The following is a 26,301-nucleotide window of genomic DNA, read 5'->3' as shown; positions in this document are numbered from 1 at the left end:
TGGGTACACACCAGGACGACTAGGGCCCGATCCCCACAATCTAGATCCAATTCCGATCAATTGGATGTAGATTGTGTGCTGATTGGGCCCTTTTCTGACCTGCTGTGGACCGATACCGATCCGATGCGCGGTCCCGCGGGTCGGTCGGTCGTTATTGAGATCCTACCTGCTGCAGGTAGGATCTCAATGACGACCATACAGCCGGGTGCGGGTCGCCATCGGATCGGACCCGCTCACGGTGCACATCGTGAGCGGGTCGTGCCCCCCCCGCGTCACCGTGAGCGGGTCGGACGAGACACTGACGACCCGCTCACGATGTGCATCGTGAGTGGGTCGTCCTGGTGTGTACCCTACATAACACATTGCTATGTAGCATTGGACCTCACAGGCTCGCAAGTTCAGCAAGAAACATGCATAATACGCTAGAATCGATTAATGTAATCTGAAATATATTTTCAAGGTTTGTTTACAGAAATCTCTTACATATTGTTGGTTTTTTCACCATAATTAAATTGACTGCATCACCGTATATCTTGTAGGTGCCCAACACATTTTGCAACACACAGCACACACTGATGATTATGATGGTAGTAGTCCCTCATGAACCCTCGCCTTAGATACCATTTTCACATGTTTTATGTAAAAGCGACTTAGTAAATAGGTCCCTTAATGTCTTAAAATAGCAGCACCTACAGGATCATGAGCAACATGAGGTTTTCACATTTTTTGGTGTCTATGTCGACATAGGTCAACATGAACACCGTATAAGTGTACCGCGTCCTCTTGCCGTATAAGGGTACTGCTTCAGGCACACTCATTTATTCTCCCTCTATGTCCACTGGATGGTAAAGTATGAACAATTCAGTTAACACAAAATAATCATAAAAAAACTTGCGTCAAATGTGTCACTGTCGACGACGGTCCTGTTGACCTTTTGCTTGTGTCGATCTTCTGTTAATGTTTAACTAGACGTGTTTGACAATTAGTGGTCGACCATGTGATTGTCGATATAGACATCGCCGATCCGTCGGCAGGATACGATGTCCACTACAGAAGACCTGCAACATGCTTCAGCTTGTCACTGTATTCTGTAACTTTCAAGTCTCCTTGCACCATGCTCTGGTTACATCACTTCTTGCTTTCTGTCTCCTGCAGCAGATCTACAGCATGAATACTGGACATTTCCAGAGGTTGAGATTGTGCTTTATGAATTTTACATACACAATTATAAGGGGAAGAAAGCTTTGCATGAATAGGATAGCCTTGTAGTATCACCATGGAAATAAGTATGTGCATATTAATATGTGCTTACATACATGTTAAAACTTGAGGTTGCAAATAACTGGAGCCATTTTGCACTTTGAAGCAAAGTAAAACTGAAATGCAGCTGTGCAGAGACAACGCCCAAAGCGGTGTCCTCAAAATCCATCAATAATGAAAGAAAAACAGCTCAGCAATCATGAGAAAATGTTACATTCCTCATTGCTCCACATATTCCATTGGCAGTGGTGCACGCACACTTACTATGGTGAGATTATCCCCTTAGAAATGTTTTGCTGCCATCTTCTGGATGCAAACGAGAATGCCCGCTTGCATCCTACTGATGTGACCTTGATATTGATGTGCACGGGGCTGTTTATGAGCTGATACAATATTGAAGAAAACTGCTTTAGGTATCTCACTATGGGCCTTATTTTGGTTCATTCTTTCTGACAAAATACTTCTTAGATGGACAAAACCATGTGCACTGCAGGGGGGCAGATGTAACATGTGCAGAGAGAATTAGATTTGGGTGAGTAATTTTGTTTCTGTGCAGGGAAAATACTGACTGCTTTATTTTTACACTGCAATATAGATCTCACTTTAAAGTAAAACCCCACCCAAATCTAATTCTCTCTGCACATGTTACATCTGCCCCACCTGCAGTGCACATGGTTTTTCCCATCTAAGAAGGATTTTGTCAGAAAGAATGAACCAAAATAAGGCCCTATGAGTGGCATTGTTATACATATGACCTACTTCCCAGGCAGAGTGATGGACTATGATAGAGATCTGTCACCTCTCTGAGGAATAGGCATTCTTTTCTTCCCAATCATATTAATGTTACCAGATTGAGCAGGCTGTTTATCTGTATGCGAACCTGAAGAGATTACAGAGATTGTCGAATATGATTTAATGCAGAATTTATGAAGAGGTATTTTAGTGTGGTGCACATGGGATGCCATCAACACTTTATGTTTGTACCAAAAACATTGAAATTTGTGGTACTTGTTTCCTAGCACGGCGCCCACATTATCAAAGTATGCGAACATAGTGAAATTGCATCGCATCGCATGCCGCAATATAGTGTCATACGATGCGTGCAATGCGATTTCAGTCACTCCTGTTACCGCTCACTGGTAATCCCGCCCCCTGTCACATCCTCACAAAAAATCACTCTGAGGTGATTTTGTGAGAGGAGTGGACGTGCATTTGTGAGCTAGTGATTGATTCTTGGTGATTTGCTTATTTCGACTGAAATGGCTGCTGTGCAGAATTTATTTTCATTGCCGCAGACGGAGGCGGAGGCAATTGAATTCTTCCAGCGCAATCATCTTTTGCCAGTGGTGGCGAATTGCGCCAATGGACACAGTATGAGGCTGAGTCTCAAGGTATGTGGCGGTGCCAGGTTTGTCGGCTTAAGGCAAGCCTTAGAGCAGCACACTTTTTCCCCGGGTGCCGCTTACCCTTCCTGACATTGGTGAGGTTAATCTACTCCTGGGCGCAGGAGATGACCTTGGTAGAGAACTGCCAGCAGCAGCTTGATATGTCCAAGAAGACTGCAGTACTGTACAATAAATGGATGCGGGAGGCCAGCTTGATGGATCTAATGGCGCAACGCCGTATTGGTGGGACAGATCGCATAGTAGAGGTGGAAGAGACCTTATATGTCAGGAGGCAAAGCAATGTAGGCTGGATGTTACCCCAGCAGTGGGTATTCGGGGGAATCTGCAGGGAAACAGGGCAGTGTTTCCTGACAAAGGTGGCCACCCGCGATGCCAGCACATTAATGTAATGTAAATATATACAGACTGTTGGAGGGCGTACAGCACAGACCAGCTGCGATTGGCCGGATACGAGCACGCCCAGGTGAACCGCAGATATAATTTCATTGACCCATCAACAGGGGTACATACGCAAAACATTGAAAGGATGTGGGGCGAATGTAAAGGGTGCAATAAATGTCATTGGGGCACTGCAAGGCACATGTTGCAATCGTATTTGGAAGAATTAATGTGGCGGAAAACTTTGGGTGGGGATGACCCTTTTGAACGTATCTTCCACGCACTGACACTGCTACCGAAGGACAATTAAATTATTTGATCTTGATTACATGGTATTAATTAATCTTTCCTGTTTTAATTCAATTGTTTGTATTACCTGTTATTTTATGGTTTATTAGTTTTTTAAGTAAATTATACTTCTTAGTCAACACATGTCGTCATTACTGTGTAAGTTGCATGATTTTGCAGGGGTGAATGAGTTAATAAAACACCACCACTATCCACGGCATCCCGAAGCATGGCGAGCGGCGTCGGAACGCGTCCTCCAACCTTTTCATTCACCCACTATCCACGTCAGCATGGAGTTGATTTCAGATAGTGAGCCCGAAGCGTGGCGAGCGGACGCAGATTACTTTACATGTATTCTGCGTCACCTCGCAGGGCTCGCTGCGGCAGTGGCACCAATCTGTCATTACCAGTTGTAATGCTGGGAAAGCTGCAGTCTTGGGCCAATGACAGCTTAGGCACAATCATATTGCGTCAGTGGAGAAAGAAGCAATTTCACAGGGGGGGGGGGGGATGGTGCTGGGTTATGCGGCGCGGGCCCCACCGCATTGCTGGGTGGGGTGTCGGGTGAGGGGGGGGGGGGGGGAGAGTTGCCGCTCACCTCCATCCAGGCTGGGAGCTTCTGCTCCTTTCTTCCGCCCTCCAGTGGCCGGCGCCCTAGGCAAATGCCTAAAGCTGCCTAGTGGTGGCACCGGCCCTGTGTATATATATATATATATATATATATATATATATATATATATAATGGTTAGGATGCGGCGGCACTCGGAAAGAACCAAACGGAGACCAGGATAGTCACCAACGTTTCTGAGCTATTGCAGCTCTTTTATCAAGGTGCAGAAGACTTCTTCTGATAAAATCAGAACGCGTTTCACCACGTGGGCTTGATCACCTGCCCACGTGGTGATCAAGCCCACGTGGTGAAACGCGTTCTGATTGACGCTGCTTTGGTGCTGACAGTCTCCTCAGTTCATGGGGAACTGCCAGACGTGACTCTAATCCAGCTACCCCTCGCCGCCGCAGGTATCCTCCCCGCTTCCTTCTCCAGGGTGTCTGGGACACGCTGGCGGCGCATCTCTGCCCTGCTCTGCTCGAGCATCAGGACAGACCTAACACCGCTCACAGCGGCTGTCCCAGCACCTTTTCTCCAGCGCCTTTTTTTCTCCAGCAGTGCGCCGGCAAATCACTAGTATCTCCCGTCCGCTCTCAGAAGACGGGACCTCTGTGATTGATTCCAGCACTTATCACTGCTGTCTCATCTGCTCCCTTTATTACTTTTGTCTTCTGGCTGTAAGGTAATATATGTATCAAATTGTAGTCACTCCATGCCTTTTATTGATAAGTAAACGGTGACTCTTCAGATTAGTCTCTTTTTTCTTTATTTATTTATTTATTTTCTGGCAGCGGACATCTTTTTCATATATGTACGCCTCCTTCCTTCTATTTTGCCCAATCTGCTAGACATCTGTATAGTAATTGTTAGACTATTGTCCACTACTACTAATTGGCATTTAATGTGCTCCTGATTATCCCTATACTATACATTCACTGTGGGCAATGTCAATGTGATCTTTTTCCAATTATTAACTGCGCTCCCATTGTGGATACAAACAGGCATTGTGTTTGTTGTGTTTGTGCTTATATGTGTACATGTCCTTCTATAAATGTGTATTAGCTACATAGGGCATTATTGCTGTAACCACACATTGAGTTACAATCTGCTGCGGAGCCGTTATATAGATTTGATGCCAGATAGTAGAAGTACAAATCTGTGTAAATGCTGATCTGTCAGCATTTTTCTTCAGCTTTACCGCAGCCAAATATTGAATGTTAGAAAGTTGCTGAACATATTACTGATAAAAACTATATGTGCACGGAAGAGTGTTGCAGAGCTTTACTATAAAACTGCCACTAGACAGTGATGGTATTAATGACTAATTTTGTCTGTCTATCAGCATTTTGACAATACTGTATTACGGCCGTACAATATATGCTGAAAAACTGTTGAAACATCATTTATATATATATATATATGATACTGCTGCAAATTGTCACAGAATTTTGGCATAAATTTGCTGCTAGACAGTAACTGTATTGATACTTATAATTGTTCATCTACCAGCATTCTGTTACAATTTATTACTGCCACTTAGTAAATGTCTAAACTGCTGAACATCATTGGCATATAGACTATATGTGTATGCTTTTGTTGCGTGTGCACTTCTTGTATATTACTTCTCTGTTGGGCTGCAATAGATTGAATGTGATATTTTTACTCTGAGCGTACATTTTTTATGAATCTGCTGCCAGACTTTTAGATCCATCTGCCTGTGTCTGAAATTTTACCTCAGCCTTTTCTTTCCCTAACTCTTGCTTTTCCCTTTTCCGTTCCTTCCCCCCCTCCCAAACCCCCCCCCCCTTTTTTTCTTCATCTAGATTTTCCTTCAACGTGCAAAGAGAGACTTCCTGGTGGCGAATTTCAGCCCTGCAATGCTTTAGTATCAGGACTGACCTAACACCACTTACAGGAGTGTCCTCTTTTCACCTGCTAGTTTTTCCATCAGTGCATCTAACTCTTCTCTCACCCCCCTTCCGCTCATTTCCATGAAGAAGGTGGGCAGCAGAAAGATTAGATTCTAACTCACTGTACTGCGCTTTTCCCAATCTTGAAAGGATACCTGCGCCAGTTATCAGACTATGATAGTCTTTACAACATACGGCCAATCATCATCTAGGGGTATACTATATGTGATATATTCTCAATATAATAATTTTCAAATATCTATAGATAAATCACATACTCTGGATCTGTCATCAGCTGACCTATTATAGGTTCCAAAAATTTGCATAATTTATGCTATATGTTTATTTAAAACAACACCACCAATTGCCACTGGTTTAGACAAGATTATATGAGAAAATATATCAGTGGCCATTCTTTTCTTTTTTGTTCACATGAAAATATGCTAAATATTTATCTACAGGTTAACTCTATATGGCTAATTTTGCCTCACATGATCTAATAAGAGTTATCATTATTTTAGATATATTGGAATTAAAAGTTAAGTTTTAACTCATTCATAATACATCATTCTCAAAAAATTAAAAGTGTGCCTCCAACAAGAATCCCTGTCTGAGAACGGTTGCCCACTCTTTGTGGACTACCGTCTCTCTTCTTTCTAAGTATACTGGTACTTGATTCTTGGAGGCACCTCCAACGTTGTAACTGTTGTATGTCACAAAATATACACTCTTTCTAGTTGGTTCTTTGATTACACTTGATTTCCTTATTGTCCTGTGCAGGATACTACTCCTACCTGTCTCCGTACTTGAAACTTAAGCAAGCTGGATAGCGGAACCTTGGTTGGATGGGAGTCACCAATGGCCCTGATTGGACAGGAATATCAGGTGACCCTGCCTTGGCATGAGTTTTGGATGTGACAGACTATACAGGAGTGTTAATGGCCCCAACTGGGCAGGAGTCTTGGAAAGTCCCAGTGTGGAAAGGGTAATTCCTCCTGGTGACTCAACTGTGGTAATTATCAAAATCTACCCACCTGTATCACACCACCAACTGGTACCTACCATGTGGGTTTGATTCTTCTTTGGACATCATTGGAGTTTATACGTTAGCATTGGTGGCATACATAGGAACGGATCCTTTGTCCTACTTCAAGTGTTTTATATGTTTTTATATGATATTAAATATTGTGAATGTTCATTGGTGTACTAGCGCTACTTTTCGCTCCATCTGACTGGGACGTGCGAGTGTACCACACGCACGTGCGTCCCAGTTACCGGGTGGTAGGGAACGCGCACTCTGCCCGTCTCCGCTTCAGAGAGACATGCAGGGTTAGGGGGGGAGCGGGGAGGTGGGGGCAAGCCTTCGGGAACCAGCAGCGAGGAGGGGGAGCGCCGTTAGAAGGGGTTGCGTGTGTCCCCTTCCGGCGGCTGGTGGGGGCTGGCAGTTGGCGATCTGACCGCCAGCCCCCAGATGGAAGAGGCCAGCTCCATCTGTATAATAACAGCAATTTATACCATGGTTGTATCTTGTATGTGAAACTAAAATAATTACTATACATTTTCCTTAGAAAATTTGCAGAATAACAGTAACATTGGCCTGCAAACATATTGCCCCTTATAGTACAGTATCTTAATCTCTTTGGGATGGCATTAACATTAATATACAGTAGGGTTAAGAAAACAAATTAAACAGCTGCAGCCATTCTGCTAATGGGCTGTTGGAATAAGTTAATTGATGATTATGCTTTGTGCATAGCAGCTGTGGGGTGTGTGATGTATTTCAATCAAAGAGCTTTTTATCAAGTAAGCTGCATACAAGATGGAGCCCAGATGCGGAGTGTGCCTGTGAATCAATTGTTCACTAATTACACAAGATGAGCTGGAATTTTCAGGAAATTCAAAACTTGGTGCTAAATTCTTTTGACTTTCAGAGTTCCTCTCAACTTTTAGATTGATCGGCCCCTTGGTAAATGACCTGTAAGTTGGAATGAAATATGATTCACAGAATGTGGGGGCCGATTTACACTATGCTATTAATCTACCTCTAAAGATGCTTTGTACAAGAGAGGTAGAATTTAAAGTTTTTGCATTATAGTTCTGATCTACACTTTGGCAGAAGTCCAACTGTAGACTGTAATAATTCACTTATCTGTGCAACATAACAGTGTGGAAACCTGATTTATATGTAACTTATCACCAAATACTGCTGGAAAAGGCAGATCCTAGTCTCCGAGTGCAACTTTAAGCCCTCATATATCAGACGGACAATTTTACAGATTCCTCGATCCACCCCAGCCCAATCAGCTGCCATCAATAATAGGTGGGAAATCTGGGAAATTCTTCATTTTAAAAATGCCCAAATAAACCTGTTTAATATTCCTTTTTTCCCTGATTTGGCCCTTGGGTGATTGAGACATTACTCCACTACAGTATATCAGTAAATTATGAGGGTTTTACATTAGTTGCTTGAATTTGTACTGTGATCAGATCTGAATTAGGGCCATAACGTATTAGCATCCTGGTATAAAAAATAAAAAAAAAAACACAGAAATTGTGATACACAGCACAGGGTAACATTTGTTTTATTTGTTAGACTGTCGATATGATTATACTTCATATTCCCTATATACATCTTTTCCATTCTGTTCCCTATTATTGCATCAGTTACATTACAGCCCAAGGTTGACATGGCCCCGAGGATCCATCCTTTCTCCTGGCATCATACTTGCAGGTAGTCGTGTTTAGTACAGCCTCACATTCCGGTTCACGATAGACAGGCTTCATTGTGCTAAAAAGTAATGTAGGATAATTTAATTTATATATGAAGTGGTAACTATATTGAATAGTGTTGCGTAATGAGTAAGTAATGAGTGCCATGCTTGTGTTTATACCATAGAACCTGTTGTGAACAGATGAATTTGTAAAGAAATAGATGGGGAAATGTTTTCCTGAAAATGTTCTACACAAGTGTACTAATCAACTTCAAAATAGACAATGAGGCAGAGAAATATAAATATAAATGTGATAATGTTATTTGTATGCCTAACCATTAGTGTTTAGAATAAGATAAATAAGAGATTGCTAGGAAGTTTAGGTAAGTTTGTTTCCTGCTTCATTTAGGGCTAAGCACCCCACTTGAAAGTCAGTAATCTAAATATGTGGCTCTACCTTTCAATAATAATACACTCCACATGTGAAATGAGAAAAGTTATTTTTTGTGCCAGGGTTAGTAAGTGCAGGAATGTTGCTGTTGCTGTGTCCTTTTAATGGTGTGAGTAATATACTAAGTGTAATTTACAGATAACCAAAATGCCAAACCACAGTGCAAATGCTCTTCTGTGAAGTCTTCCATTTAAATCTGTCTAACGTTAAGATGAAGGAAAAAGATGATGGAAGCATCTGTGTATCACAGGTGCAGAGTTTTGACAGGCATTCTTTAGTAAGTGCTGATTGTGTTTAGGTATGAGCACACATGCTTTTGCACTGGATCCTGAAAACAACATTTTGTTTTTTTTCAACTAAATTATTTAATTCAGTGGTGGAGGAACATTTACAGAGGCAATCCCTGCTTTGCCGTAGGACACACTGCATTTTCCTCCCTGGTAAAGGATTTGACTTATTGACCTTGGAGACCTCCTTGTACATTTGCAGGAACCATTTGCACCTTTACAAATGCAAGTGAAGTGGGTGGACCTTGAAATAGACTTTTGATCATTATTGGATGTTTCTTCTAGATCAGTGGTTCCCAACCTGGGGTACTAGTACCCCTGGGGGTACTCTGCAGACCAGTTGGGGGTACTTGAAAATAATATTGGTAATGGCGGAAGATGAAAAAAAGTATTTTGATGGCAGAAGAAGACCCATTGCTATTGAGAAGAACCATGTTGTGTCACTTATGGTTCTATCTTCAGCGTCTTATTGTGCTTTTGCCTGACCAGCAATCCAATGGGAGCTACCCGTGCTGCCCTCAGACATCAGAGATCATCTGCCCTGCACTGACACGGGTGGAAGAAGCAGCGGCATTAATCCTACAGGTGTAAGTGGGAACCCTGGAGACAATACACAGCCAGCGGCCAGACACGGAAGGGCACAATTCCTGTCCGCTACTCCTTAATATAAGGACATGCATAAGGATACACATACCGCTCACTTCCACCCCACTCATAAGTACTGTCTATGAATCAATGAAAAGCCTAATCAAGGGGTACGGGAGAGAAAAAAGGTTGGGAACCACTGTTCTACAGGAACTGGGTGGTTGAACTAGCTGAAGTGTTTCCAATTTGTACCTAGGAATTCCAAGTTCTCTACTGTTACCTTGAGGCCTCTTTACCTCCAGCACATTGTGCCAGCAGACCACACCATGACATTGCCCTCACACAATCCTTCTCCTTGTGTAAGTTGCTTCTGCTGGCAATATACTTTACTAAGTGAAGAGCCCGGAATTTTATTATTTGTGGAAACTTACCTTATACAACAGGACTTGCTGCCATCTGATCCACAAGTACATGTTATACAACCTTCCTTGGACCATGTGGAACCTAAAGGTCTCTTGATTTCCCCATCCATGCAGCCTAGGAGGTAGGAGGGCAAGTTATAAAGAGTAAGCCAAGTATAACTAGTGGCAAAAGAATACTATTAGAACTAGAACTAAGGGATCTACTTAGGAAAATGCTGTGATAGCTGAGATGTTCTATTAACAGAACAGGAATTTAACAAGAAAAGTCTCCTTGCACAGCTGAGTGAAGCTGAGCCCCTTGACAATGCTGACTGGAGTTATGACTCAGCTGCATGTCACACTTATGGTACCATCCAAGTCACTGATTTCTGTTTGCAGCCCCATAGGGGTGAGAGGGGGTGAATTGCAGTGCCATTGTCAGCATTTACACGTTGCTGTGCTGGTAACTTGCCCCCTTCACAGGTAATTGGATTGACCACTTACCTCTTCACTAATTAGTCTTGGGACCTTCTGTGCGCTCTCAGTGGGCTTCCTATTCTACTGTTGTGGTACATCTACTACCACACTCCTTCATAAACATAGACTTCATGGGGAAGCTCTTGCCAAATCCAGACAAAGAAGGCAATCACCAGCACTGGCGGATTTAGGGGGGGGGGGGGGGGGCACCTGGGCACGTGCCCCCCCCCCCCCTGTCATTTCTGACACTTTTATTTTTTTCTCTTTTAAGTTGCCGCCAGTCCTCCTGCCCCCCGTTCCGAATGCTGAAGCCAGGAGAGGCTTCAGAAAAAAATGTGGGTAATACTGCACATTTTCTTCTGAAGCCTCTCCTGGCTTTACCGTTCCCAATAGTGCATTGCACGGGTGCACGTGTGACGTCACAGCGCACCCACAGTGCAGGGATGAGGGGTTTGGCCGCGGCGGCGGAGGTGGGAAAAGGGAGGGAGGAAGGGAGTGCGGCTACATGCTGTGAGGTGGCAGAGGGAGGCGAGCGGCTGCTGTGAGGGGGCAGAATGGCCTGCAGTTACCAGCATCAGGGAGCAGTGCTAGTGCATGAAGCTTCTAACCCAAAATGTCTTTTTAATACATTTAAATCCCTTCTCAACCCTCCCTCGTCCAAGCCACCAACCACTATCCATGCACAAGATCTTGCTTCCTACTTCAGGGATAAGATTGACAAGATCAGAGATGAATTGGTATGCTCCAACTCAGTTGGTGATATGCTCAATTCCATACCTGAGCCTTTTGAAGCATTTGCTTCATTTGATCCAACAAATGAAGATGAAGTATCTGCACTATTCTCTGCCTCCCACTCTACTACCTCTCCTCTTGACCCTATACCCTCGCAAAAAAGTAAATCTCTGTCTCCTGTGCTCATCCCAATCTTAACTAAAATCTGTAACCTCTCTTTCTCTACTGGTGTCTTTCCTTCATTGTTCAAACAAGCAGTTATTACTCCGATTCTGAAAAAAACTGAATTCTGATCCAAGCTCTCTCTCAAACTACCGTCCCATTTCTCAACTTCCATGCACCTCCAAACTACTTGAAAGACTTGCCTATACTCGCCTCACACACTTTCTTAACTCGCACAACTTAATGGACCCGCATCAGTCAGGCTTTCGTGCCCAATACTCCACAGAGACAGCACTGACTAAAGTTGTGAATGATCTGGTCACTGCTAAGTCTAAAGGCCACTACTCAATACCAATTCTTCTAGATCTCTCTGCTGCTTTTGACACTGTTGACCACACACTTCTCATACAAACACTACAATCCATAGGTCTTAAAGACACAACCCTCTCTTGGTTCTCATCCTACCTATCTAACCACTCCTTTAGTGTTCGTTTCTCTGATTCTACCTCCTCTTGTTGGAGTACCTCAGGGTTCAGTTTTAGGTCCCCTGCTTTTCTCAATCTATACCTCATCTCTTGGCAAACTAATCAGCTCCTTTGGATTTCAGTATCATCTGTATGCGGATGATACTCAGCTCTCCCTATCCTCCCCGGACCTGTCCCCATCTGTATTGAGCCGTGTCTCTGAATGCCTTTCTGCTGTTTCATCCTGGATGTCATCTCGCCACCTCAAACTTAATATCTCAAGAACAGAATTAATTATATTTCCGCCAATAAATAGTAGTTACCAACCTGATATCTCTATCGCTGTTGAGAAGATGACAATCACTCCTACCTCTCAAGCTCGCTGCCTAGGTGTTATCCTTGACTCATAACTTTCCTTTGTACCCCACATTCAATCTGTCTCAAAATCATGCCACATGCACCTAAAAAACATATTTAAATTTCGCCCTTACCTTACACAAGACACTGCAAAAACTCTAATCCATGCTCTCATCATCTCACGCATTGATTATTGCAATAGTCTCCTTATTGGCCTTCCCCAATACCGACTCTCACCACTACAGTCCATTATGAATGCAGCTGCAAGGCTAATCTTCCTAGCCAGATGTTCATCGTCTGCAAAGCTACTCTGTCAGTCACTTCATTGGTTACCTGTATTCTACCGTATTCAATACAAAATTATTTTACTTACACACAAAGCCATAAACCAAACTACACCAACATACATATCTTCTCTTATCTCAAAATATCATCCAACACGACCTCTATGCTCCTCCCAAGATCTGCGTCTCTCATCCACACTCATTACTCGCTCCCATTCCCGACTGCAGGACTTTCTTCGGGCTGCACCCACTCTGTGGAATGCCCTCCCAAGCACAATAAGACTCTCCTCCAGTCTCCATACCTATAAGCGTTCCCTAAAAACTCATCTCTTCAGGCAAGCTTATCAAATTCCAGAACCAGTCATAGAACCTTGCATTCTGGTGGAATCGATGCAATAAAGAATACAGTATCTATCCTTATGTATCAATGCCTATTTCCCTATAGATTGTAAGCTTGTGAGCAGGGCCCTCCTACATTTTGACTGTCTGTAAACACACCCTGTTTTGTTGTATCACTGTCCCCTTTGTAAAGCGCAACGGAATATGCTGCGCTATATAAGAAACTGTTAAAAAATAAATAAATAAATGTGCCTGTCAGCGGTAAGATGCTTTTTTCTGTGTGTTATCTGGCACCGTGGGGGCATGTGTGTTATCTGGCAGCGTGGGGGCATGTGTGTTATCTGGCACCGTGGGGGCATGTGTGTTATCTGGCACTGTGGGGCATGTGTGTTATCTGGTACCGTGGGTCAGAATGTGAATTTTTACTCATTGCCTCTGTCAGAATGTGAATTTTGGCTTATTCTCTGTGTCAGAATGTGAATTTTGGCCTATTCTCTGTGTCAGAATGTGAATTTCGGCTTATTCTCTGTGTCATAATATGAATTTAAACGCTAAGTAGACACTGATATATAATATAATATAGAGGCAACTGTACAGTGCTGACAATGGGTATAATATAATGGTCCATTGCTTAACGTGTAATGGGAATCATGGTGCAAATTTTTGGCGCACATTGTCCTTCTTTGTTGCGCATGTTATGAATTTTCATGTAATCTGTGTGGCATTATGTGAATTTTGGCTCAATCCATGTGGCATTATGTGAATTTTGGCTCAATCCATGTGGCATTATGTGAATTTTGGCTCAATTCATGTGGCATTATGTGAATTTTGGCTCAATCCATGTGGCATTATGTGAATTTTGTGTAGAATAATGTGTTGAAGTGGTATATGGTATGGTACATTACACCAATTTGGGCTCATTTCCTATAATTGCGTATGCTATTTTGTTGCATAATGTGTAGAAGTGGTCTATGGTGTAATACACTACACTTGAGGACACCCCCTTTTTCACGAGACCACGCCCCCTTTTTCAAACCGCACGCGCACAACTGCTCCCTTCATGTTTCATGCCAAGGTGGGCCTGTGTACTTAAAAGGCCAGGGCCTATTTATAATCCCATTACCACCATCTCTCTGCTCTCCTTCTCTATCTCACTCTCCACTCTCTGACAGGGCACATTGGCACCACTATCACCCCCCCCCCCCCTCCCCTATCATGGTGCCCCCCCCTGTCATTTTTTCCTGGATCCGCCCCTGATCACCAGTGATATCTGACAAGAGCCACTGAGTGTCCATGGTGTCTACACTTATCACAGATAGGAAAATCCTGCTCTTACTGTATATACTGTACATATAGGGATCCACTTACCATCTGGTTTTAGGCCTCGTGCTGAACGTTCTGGGTCAGTGTTAATACAGCCATTGCACAATACCAGGAAACTGGAAACCATGATTAAAAACACAACAGAGCCCTGTTTACAAATGAGATAAAGGCAACATCATATAAGTGATAGGCAACAAGTTGTAGCTCATTCATGGTTTAAGCACAAACTAAAGCAGCAAATGCCTTGTTTGTGACTTAGAAATGTAGTGTTGTGTGCTCGGAATTTGTTTTATTGCAAGCATCAGACATTACTTTTCTCTCCTCCAGGACATGCAGATGAGGGGCCAACAATGTCACAGTGATATGATCTGATTTCCGTGGCCTGTCCACAGCTGCATCACTCACTGCCCATTAATGCACAATGGTGTGAGGTGCATCTTCCATAATCATCAGCACAAGCCTCTGCTATGGCACAATTATGAGGATACAATAAGCTATGCAAGAGGATTGCATAATGATTTGGAGTTCTGAGGGACTAATAGAAATTTGCAAGCCTCAAAGACATTCTGCCAGAGTTAAGTATATCCCCATACACACTAAATAGGGGCTGTGGGTCCCAATATTGTGCATACACACTGAACGATATCAATAAACTATATTATTCAGTGATGTCACAGGGATCCACTGTCCCACTGTCCTTTAGCTATATAGCCAAATTGACCATTGAGCTATATAGCCAAAGTTTTGCCAACATCAATCATTGTTACCGATGCATAGGAACGATATTGAGAGTACTTATAAGACGAAATTGTGAACAATATCGCACAGAAAGCCGCTTCTGAGTGATATCTTTCACTATATCCTCTAGTGCAGGGATCCGCAAACTATTTTGCTCTGGGGCCCCATCAGACAATGGGGCAGATGTATTAAGCCTGGAGAAGAGATAAATTGGAGATAAAGTGAAAGGAGATAAAGCACCAGCCAATCAACTCCCAACTGTCATATTTCAAACACATTTCATTGGCTGGTGCTTTATCTCCTTTCACTTTATCTCCACTTTATCTCTTCTTCATGCTTAATACATCTGCCCCAATAAAACTAATGACAGGACCCCAGCAAGTTACTGCAGAAGGTCATCACGTCACATGTGTAGTCAGCAGACAGCACATACATGGCAGCATTGTGGAGGCACAAAATGATGGGAGGAGTCTAAAATAACAGACAATTCAATATATTTTTCAGACTCCTTGAATCAATGACTGAGATTAGAAAAGTCATGATGGTCAGCAACATGGAGTCGCGACCCCATGCTGAGAAGGTCGGAACCCACTTTGAGGTCAGGACCCACAGTTTGGGAACCTCTGCTCTAGTGTGTAGGAGGCTTAATGTTATATTTTTGGCTATCGATACTTGTCAGTCTTGAGGGCAGAATCCAAGCTTTTATGTTGCATAAGTAAAGTTAACAGATGAATGCACGGCAGATTTGATAAGAAAATCTGCTATTTAGATTGGGACATTCCTTGCTGTATGTAAGCTAGCTGCAAATACTTCTCATAGTAATGAGATATAAAATGTATTCACTACTATATAGCAGCTTCATAAATGGGAGATTGCAAGGGTACCTCCAGTTTCAGTCAAGCCCGTTATAGAGCTGGGAACTGATACAATCCCCATGTCCTCAGAGTAGTCTGAAAGTGGGAATTGCCGATTTCTTTCAGTGGTACATACTGTATAGCATTCTTTTTTCTCCTGAATTAATGAGCAGTATTAATTAGGCTATATTAATTGCTAGTGAGATGTGAAAGTGAAGAAAGATTTTGAAGTTTCCCATTGCCAGAATCTGCACAAGTCTATACATGAAATTGACATTGATTCTTATTTGTATACCCAGTTTGTGAAGTAGCATAATCACACAGCATTATTACTTTATGCAAGGAGAAGAATGGACTTACCATTGTAGATTTAGGAAGCATCTTTTAAAGAGTAGAAGAATCTTGTGTATAAAGCAAGCAGGTCTCTGTAGTTGGACACATAAAGCAACTGAGTGAGAAGAACATTTATAAACCTTCATGAGCAGTAAATGTAAGGTGTGGCTGCAGAGCACATCCCCAGTACTACGACACCAGGACAATCCTTGGGGAAGGCTATAATTTCAGAATTACTCATGTAATGAATATATTATTAAGCATTGACTTTGTAAAGTTTTAAGTGCTTAAAGGTGCATACACACTGGGCGTTTCTGCTCAGTGTGTATGCCGAGCAACCATGGGGGCGGGGGGGGGGGGGTTCTGTTTGTGTATGTGTTATGGCATTTGTGCACACGTTCGACTTTTTTCGCATGCGTGTACTGCTGATCTTGGCATGCAGGAGAGAGGGGAATATCTGCATATTATGCCCCCTCTCTCCTGAACCCGCTCAGAGAACCGCTGGACCCACCACAAGTGAAGCGGCTCTCTGTGCGCAAATCGGGATGTGGTGCTTAAACCTTGTAATGGAAAATTGGCCTAGATGGCCATCATCCAGTCCGGCCCTGTGTATGTGTATATATATATATATATATATTCGCGCCACAAGAGTTAAAATAATTTGTAGAGGCTGCCTTGCTTACAAGATCCCCTATTGGGTGAGGATGGGGAAAATATGGAGTACAGTTGTGAGCTGGTGCCCCTTATGTTGATCTTTACAATTAGACCAATAGAGCCTTCTAATATCTTTTCCAAAGCATACAGAATAAAGTCCATAAGTTTTAAATATTTATTAAAAAGTCTCTTATTTCAGAGACTGTTTTTGTTTTTAATGCGCAGCTTGGACAAGGCTGCTTGGAAGCAGAACAATCACACACCCACCTTCTGACAGTATATACTATGGGTGCACTACACACAAAGAATAAATAATTAAAGACAAGAAAAATTGATTCTGATCTTTTAATTTTTTTTTTAATGTGCAGCTTGGACAATGCTGCTTGGATGCAGAACAATCACACACACACCTTCTGACAGTATATACTATGGGTGCACTACACACAAAGAATGAATAATTAAAGACGAAAAAAAATTGATTCTGATCTTTCTAATTGGTTTTTAATGTGCAGCTTGGATAATGCTGCTTGGATGCAAAACAATCACACACCCACCTTCTGACAGTATATACTATGGGTGCACTACACACAAAGAATGAATAATTAAAGACGAGAAAAATGTATTCTGATTTTTTTAATTGGTTTTTAATGCGCAGCTTGGACAAAGCTGCTTGGACGCAGAACAATCACACACACACCTTCGGACAGTATATACTATGGGTGCACTACACACAAAGAATGAATAATTAAAGACGAGAAAAATTGATTTGCATTTTTTTAATTTGTTTTTAATGCGCAGCTTGGACAACGCTGCTTGGACGCAGAACAATCACACACCTACCTTCTGACAGTATATACTATGGGTGCACTACACACAAAGAATGAATAATTAAAGACGAGAAAAATTTATTCGGATTTTTTTAATTAATTTTTAATGGACAGCTTGTATAACGCTACTTGGACGCAGAACAATCACACATGCAACTTGGGGTGTATACTATTGGGGTGCAGTATACAGCAAAAAAATAAAAAACAGCAAAATGTATTTTTATATTGTATTTCTTTTTTATGGACAGCCCTTAGATAACATTGCGTGGACCATGGAGGCGGAACAATCACACACGCAACTTGGGGTGTATACTATGGGGTGCAGTATATAGCAAAAAAATAAAGTACAGCAAAATGTATTTTTATATTGTATTTCTTTTTTATGGACGGGCCTTTCATAACACTGCGTGGACTGTGGATGCAAAACAATCACACATGGAACTTGTCTGCTTCTGACAGTAGTATATGGTGTATTGGATTGCAGTGCAGCACATCGCAGTGACCACACACCACAATGGGAAAAAATTAACAAAACCTGACTGACGACCTGCCTGTGTACCCCACTACCCCACTACACTGACTGACAGCCTGCCTAACACACGACCAGTATAATTAATATAATTAAGTATATTTAATTATATATATATAATATAACCCAGCACACAAACCCCTCTGCAGTCTGCACAGCACAAACCCCTGCACCAGAAACCCCTCTACTGAGTCTGCACTGACTGCACTGCCACAAACTTCTCTGCACTGCACAACACCCCTCTACACTGCACAACACCCCTCTGAGTCTGTACAGCCCAAACCCCTCTGTCTGCACTGCACAGCACCCCTCTGCACTGACTACACCCCTCTGCTGCACAACACTCCTCTGCACAATAATATAAGTAGTAATGCACAGGTTTACATGTTTAATAACACCCCTCTATCCTGATTCCTGCACAATGTGCCCCCCCCCCCCCAGCCACCACTGCTATGCAGAGCTGTGCGTAGCATGAAGTGTTACTGTGAAATGGTGACAAATTCTCGGGTCTTTTATAGACTCTGTGTCTCGTGAGAATCCGACACCAGCTTCCAGCCGCGCTCGGATTTCCGAACAAAGCCGGAAACTCGCGAGCGTGGCTCACGGGACATCGATGTTCGGAGCAGTTCGGATTCCATCAAATCCGAACCACTCATCTCTAATATACAGTATATATGCACACAGTATACACACACATATACAGTATACATGCACACAGTATACACAGACACACATATACACACTATACATGCACACAGTATGCACACACACATACAGTATATACAGTATACATGCACACAGTATACACACACATACAGTATACATGCCCCCCTGAAAATATGTACCTCCCACCTGACTGCTGCAGAGTCACTGGGAAATAATACTGGTAGCAGCCAGCCCCAGCTTCTCCCAGGACCAATTTCAAAGCTCCACGTCATTTACTTTCACTTCTCTGCCTGAGAGTGAGAACTCAGAGCTATGTGGTGACGCTGCTGCTCCCCCTGCAGGCAGCCAGAAGCCACACAGCCAGCTTCTTTGGTACTCCTTCTTAGCAGCTGTATAAGGAGGAAACCCGTGCCAGCCTAAGCTCTCTGATGGATCCGCTGCCAAGGGGGTATCTAGATACTCGGAAACCCCCATGCGTGGGAGCTACGGATGGCGATGATGCGGTAGCACATTTTATTAGTGTATGCACCATCAAAGGGGTGTGCCTAGCACCACCTATTGGGCATGTCTGACAACAGCCATTGGTTGTGTCTAACACCGCCAATCAGGCCTGTCTACCATAATCTATGGGCACTCGCTACAATATAAAACGTCTCTCAGCCACATCATAATCTCCTGCTTATTTCAGTTTTAATCTTCTAATTGCTCTGTGTCACAGTACATGCAAATATAGTCAAAAACATATATGTATGACGCAGGTATGTAGTTATATGACTATGGTCTAGTACACTTAACAATGCAAAACACACATAATTGATTGATGGGTGCTTCTTTTAATGGAATACTGTTCTAAAAGCAAGTGTGATATGTGTGTGCAGAGGAAGTACAAAGTACAAGTGTAATAACCTACTATACAATGTATTGTGTGTCATGATGAAGCACACTATGGTGAATTTGTTTAAGATGGCCAAACACACGCAGATTTATCTGCAGATCTGTCTGGTTGGAACAAAAACCTGGTTATGGATGAGAGCAAATGACAGTTGACCATTTGCTTGGAAATGCTGGAAAACTGACAAACTGTCACTCATCCATAACCATGTTTTTGTTCCAACCAGCCAGATCTGAAGATAAACCTTACTAGTGTATGGGCACCTTTACAGTGGTGAATGATTTCCAGCAGCGTCGGCAGCTCCACAGAAAGTCTGTAGCATGTCACATGACCTGTGTCAGAAGGAGGGTGAGCAGTTGGACAGTGCAGTTGGTGTGGAGAGGTCCAGGCAGAAAGAGTGTAGCAGACAGAGGGAGCATGGAGGATGCTTATACTTACTGGGGGTATGCGGAGACAGCTCATCAGTTGCTTGGATTCCCTCTCAAGTTATTGCTGTCACCTGTTGGACTGTAAATGTGGCCATACACATGCAGATTTATCTTCAGATCTGGCTGGTTGGAACAAAACATGGTTATGGATGAAAGCAAATGACAGTTGACCATTTGCTTGGAAAATGCTGGAAAACTGACAAACTGTCACTCATCCATAAGCAAGTTTTTGTTCCAACCAGCCAGATCTGAAGATAAATCTTACTAGTGTATGGGCACCTTTAATGATAAAAGGAGAGGTGTGGTGAGTCCAGCCCCAAAATACATACCTGTACAGCCCAGGAAAGAGGTGTTCTCATATTTACCTACACAGCTGTATACAGTTTAAAGACATTTTACCTCAGAAAAGGACATTTTACCTCATAGAACTAAAGTCAGCTATATTTATACACAGCCACAGACAGAAAAGAGACATTTACCTCAGAAAGGCTGCAGTAAGCTATGGTTATATACAGCTTCAGACAGAAAAGAGACCTTTTACCTCAGAAAGGCTGTAATATGCAGTCTTCTCTCACCCAAATGTATATATTGAAAGATGTTCTATCCCAGGAAGGTTAAAAGACGCTAACACCCTAATGCAGGGGTAACACAGAGACTGCGTTTACCTCAGATGATAACTGTACAACAGGCAGACATTTATGTGGTTCCTCATCAGAAGGAGAGAAGATGTCGTTTCCCCTGACTTATATTATTTGATGGAGAAATAGTGACTGTAATAAGCAATAAGGTTGAAAGACTTTATACAGTTGGCTTTATGCTACAGTTACTTACACACTTAGGCAAAGGATATGAAGAAAAGTGGAGAGAGGATATATACAGTGTTGTTACAATATTGTTACATTGTGATTAAGCCAGCAATTGTTACCTGATTCACCATCACTTGTGGATTCCAAATAAGCCCACTGCCAGGATACTCAGTGATGGACTCCAATCTACAAAACAAAAATAGACGCTTTGGTTATAGTGACTACTTAATATATAGAGAGACTAAGGCCCTTATTCTGATCGGTGCGGCCGGAGCCGATTATGCGGCCAGGACCGTGCGTGCGAAACCCCGCCTTCCATACGGATCGCCAACTCCGTCCGTATGCGGTAAGAAGCTGTCCGAACGGACCGCACGTGTATTTTTCACGGAATACGCCTCCTCCATCTAAGGGAACCTCCCCCATCATTCGATGGTCGCAGACCATCGAATGCAGGACCGTGTGCTCCACCAGCACCCGCAACCTCAGACCACACGGACATTTTTCCATGCAAAAGCAGGGATCTGGGCGGGCAGCTGACATCCGGCGATGTCATATGTCTGCCCCCTACACGTGCGTCACGGCCGCATTACCATACGTACGCCCAGCGTTTTCATGGGAACTCCCATGAAACACGGGGCGTATGCATATGGTAATGAGCCCAAATAGCCCTTCACGCCCCTCTCCACCCCCTGTTCGGAGTGTTCACATATCATGCGGGATTTGGCCGTACGCCCCGCTCGCACATGCGCAGAGACGCCTCTGCACATGCGCAGACACAAAACATCGGCGGGCCGAACGCACGCGGATATATCCGCACCGATCAGAATAAGGGCCTAAGTAACAGTTTACAGCTGCAGCGTGTATATTATTGTGCAATGATATACAGGTTGAGTATCCGGTATCCGGACATCCCTTATCCGAATTATTCCAAAAACCGTGGTTTTTTTTTTTTTTTAACCCCTAACCCTCTTTTCATACTTACCAAGTCCCCGGGCATCCACAGCAGGCCTCTGGCATCTTCTCCAGGGTCTCCAGCGGTCCCAGGAATGCATTGCGCGAGTGTGCGCGCGCGCCGGTGACGTCACCGGTGCGCGCGCACACTCGCGCAATGCATTCCTGGGACCGCTGGAGACCAGGAGAAGATGCCGGAGGCCTGCTGTGGACGCCCGGGGACTGCGCGGACGCCGAGGGACGCCCGGTGACCATCAGGGGACAGGTAAGTATGGCTGCAAAAAAAATATTCCAAAAAACGGAAAATTCCCCTATCCGAAATGCTCGCGGTCCCGAGCATTTCGGATAGGGGATACTCAACCTGTAGTAGTATTTTAGCAATAATAGTGATAATATTGTCATTTTGTTGTCATGTGAAAATGGTAACAGTATATCTATGTTGAATATCTATATATAAATTTTCTTATAGTTCTGTGTTTTGTGTCCGTCGTGATCGTAACTTTGTTACTGTATTAATGCAATGTTTGTTGCATATACCTTTTAATGTTTTAACTTGTAAAATAAAATATCTGATATATAAAAGAAAGAAACATTGCCATGGACATTCCTACAGTTAATACACTTACCTGCTAGAGGAAAGGAAAAGGGAATTAAATAATATACAGTACTTTCTGGTTCATTACACAAGTCTTTGTTAAAACGTATTGATGGTATTGCTAGCGGTAGAGAGGTGTTCATAAAAGTGGGCACAACATTAGGGGGTGCCTGTGCACCCCTGACACTCAATGTGTGCACGCCTATGGGTAGCACACATCAGTGGTCACCGCTCATTGATTGGCCATACACACTTGGAGATTTTCAAGGCCGAGCGGGCTCTCCCCTGCACCCTCTTGAAGTATTCTTTATTATTTCTTTATAAAACAGTGCTTTGTGGGTAGTGACGGCATCACCTTCTCCTGTGACCCCTGTAAGAGGCTGCTGTGGTCCTTCTCCCCAGCCCATTCCTACCACCCATTTGACGGCACATGTTAGCGCTGGAGACCCTTGCCAGGAATCAATACACTGCTGCAGGTACTGGGGAAATGTAGACATACAGCTGCCAGTGCTGGGGATCTGTACATGCTACCAGCGCTGGTCAGCGGGAGACACAGTGCCGGGAATCAATGCAACTGACTGGAGATGCCGACGCTGATCAGCAGGAGGATTAGAAGTGCGACCCGATTGTACACAGCGCCGCTATTACTGTTGATTCAGTGGGTACTTTAAAAGGTACCCAGCAAGGGGGGTGGAGAATTAGGAAGTACTTTACAAAGTCTTGTCGCCACCACACCTCTCATACTCTCCCTCTCCTTGCCTTGCAGGATTGTACGCCAGGTGACAAAGGCTATTCTGGATACCCTATATAAAAAGTTGATCTGTTTGCCGCATTGACAGCACCTAGATGACACCATCCTAGGCTTTTGTGGAGTGTGCACCCCCAGTGTGCCGGTGCTATTGATGGGACCCATATCCCCATCAGGGATGGAATTCCAATGCCTTACATGCTGTGGTCGACCATAAAAACAGGTAAGAATATATTTCACTGTCTCTCATTTTTAAATGCAGTGTACCTTTCAATTGTTATGAAAAAATGTTCAAACCTTTCTTTTAGCTTCACTGATGTATTTATTGGCTGGCCAATGATGCTCGTGTTCTTGCCAACTTTCACTTATACAAGATTGCGCAGGGTAGATGGCTTTTTCCTAGAGAGGTAAAAATATATATTTGCTTCTAGCACCATACCTGTTACAGCATTCAATTATAATGATACTCATACTCTTGCATTTCTTTACAGAAATCATGGACATCCCAGTCCACATTGGCTAATGAAAGGGTACACTTAGTGTGTGCAGCTATCTCCCATTCAACTGGCATACACCCACACTCTCAGTTTGGCTAGGATAGTGGTGGAGAATGCCTTTGGCCGCCTGAAAGGATGTTGGCGCTGCCTTATGAAGCCGAATGACATGGACCATTATATTTGTTAGGGAGAAGAAAGTTGTAGGGTATTCAAACACGGGTCCTAAACTTTACAGGATTTATAGCTAATATTAGTCATAAATTCCATGTGATAAACATGCTACATGCAAGATATTATAGATTGCAGCGATGGGGATTTAGTTTGTTTCCAGTCCTCAGCTATTTGGTGGCTGAGATCATGCGTCGCAGTACTTTATTTTGGTGCATGGATAATGAAAGAAGGTGTAGAGGAAGCAAGATGTATTTGGGTCATGCGGTAACTTAGGACAGGACCACCAAATATGAAAAAAATAACCTTCAGTATCACAGACTCTCCGACATCTATCAGAGACACCAAGTGCGGACTGAAGGTCAGTCCCGGGCCCTAAGATTCCTAATGGCGGCCCTGGTTCAGACCCTCTTTGCCTCCTGATTACACAACTGAACACTGGTCTAGTTGGGCAGCTAAGTAGTACCTGTGAAAATCTGGAATACCCAAACCTCCGTTGTAAGTGGGGCGCTGTAGTGTTTTTAAATGAACTCTGGGATGCTTAATAGCCCAGATAAAGTGTGAAGTATGGTGTTTTAGATATTTAAAGACATAAGGTGGGATAAATATAGGGAGGGGCTGGAAGAGGTAAAGGAGGTAAATCCTGCTTCTTTTTTAATCCTTATCTATTCATAAGTTGATTGACAGGAACTCAGCATTGAGGGTAGTAACCAGCCATTTTCTGGGAGTGACAGGGAAAATGCAGGTGTGCCAAGGCTTTTTTAGGGAGGGTGTGTGAAGTCAGCTCCGCCTCAATCAGCCTGATTATATTGCACCGGCTGAGTAGTTCCAGGGTTAAGCACAGACTGGGGAAATCATGATGTAATGAGTGAGTTGCAAATGGCTTTGTATCTATTCGCCGGTTTATGATATTTTGGCAGCCCTTCTGCAATCTTGCACAGGGCAGGATTTCCTTCTTTGTAGAGCCCTATCTTATCGCAAAGCTCTGCAAATTAGCAGAGAAGCGTTTAGGTCTGAATAACCCCCATAGCTCCTTTGTGTTGCGCTTCTGAATCATGTTGATAGATTTGTTAAAACCAGTAGTGCACGCAGGGGGGGTTTCTGAGTACCCAGAAACCCCCCCAGGAGTCTAAGGGCCCTTGGCTGAAAGCTGAAAGTCCCCTCTTTCCATGGTTGCAAGAATTTTAAAAATCGGCCTTTGGAAACTGGAGATATCTGACTTCAAAGCAGTGGTCCCCATCCAAGCCTGTTAATTGTTATTCCCAGTCAGATATTTCAGGTTCTGTCTAATTTAGAGCTTTGCTGAGGGTATATTCCAAAAGCTGGGACTCTCCCCCTTTGATGGACACAAGAAGTTTGTCTATACTTTTCCCAGAACCAGAGATATCAGCCTTCCAGCAGATGGTTACTGCCCCAGCTCCACACACCTGGTATGTAGTTTTGTATACTCGTTGGCAGATTGCGCTGCCTCATGAACTCTGATCCCCAAGTCCCCAATACCATTTGGTAGGTGGAATTCTCTAGTTTTTAATTCCATTAAAATCTAAGAAATCTATTTCCGGAAACTGGAGATATCTGATTTCACAGTCAAGCAATCTGTCCTCCCACCAGAAAATTATGAATAATAAGCCCACTCCACTATACACCCCTCCTCTGCGTATTAAACATCCTCTACCATACTGGAAGTTATGTATCAGGGCACCCTCATTCAGCCCAATGCCTCCTTCTCCCACCATCTGTGCGGTAAAGGGGTAATAAGTGGAAATTACTGATCCAGGCCCTACATGCTGAGCGGTTGATATAATACCCCCTACCACCCGCGGGACATCAAAGGTTCCGCCACCCCTACCACTGGAGGATCGGTAGGGGCCCCAATACATTGCCCATGTATGTATGTATATATATATATATATATATATATGTGTGTGTATGTATGTATGTATATTTTTTATTATTATTTATTATTATTATTTATATACATTTGGTCTATCTATAATACTATAACTGACCCGGCATCAGCATCTGATAATAACTGGGGAGCACATGAGCTGGATGGGGAGGTGGATTTCCACAGGCATAGATATTGATCTACTGATATCCATTACTAGTTGTGCCAGGGAACATGTTTCCTTAAATATTATTTCTGTAGTACTACAATTTTTCATAGCAAAGAGACTTTACTTGTTGCCT

The 26,301-nt window shown here is 43.2% G+C and overlaps 1 protein-coding gene across 2 annotated transcripts; it reads right to left on the bottom strand.

Moving 5' to 3' along the window:
- Positions 1 to 8,411: 8,411 nt before the first annotated feature.
- Positions 8,412 to 19,311, bottom strand: LOC146007171 (beta-microseminoprotein-like). 2 transcript variants are annotated; one of them, XM_083145541.1, is made up of 5 exons: positions 19,206 to 19,311; positions 16,378 to 16,442; positions 14,471 to 14,573; positions 10,318 to 10,423; positions 8,412 to 8,640 (listed from the first exon to the last, which is right to left on the bottom strand). In XM_083145541.1, exons 2-5 carry the CDS (start codon positions 16,396 to 16,398, stop codon positions 8,517 to 8,519), a joined length of 354 nt encoding a protein of 117 aa, XP_083001667.1. In that variant the 5' UTR covers positions 16,399 to 16,442; positions 19,206 to 19,311; the 3' UTR covers positions 8,412 to 8,516. The 2 variants fall into 2 exon arrangements, with proteins under 2 accessions (XP_083001667.1, XP_083001669.1); XM_083145543.1 differs by having other exon boundaries at positions 19,213 to 19,300.
- Positions 19,312 to 26,301: the final 6,990 nt, after the last annotated feature.

Source organism: Crinia signifera, chromosome 6, assembly GCF_055691185.1.
Source record: "Crinia signifera chromosome 6, ASM5569118v1, whole genome shotgun sequence".
NCBI lineage: Eukaryota > Metazoa > Chordata > Amphibia > Anura > Myobatrachidae > Crinia > Crinia signifera.
This window is presented reverse-complemented; position numbering and strand designations above follow the sequence as displayed.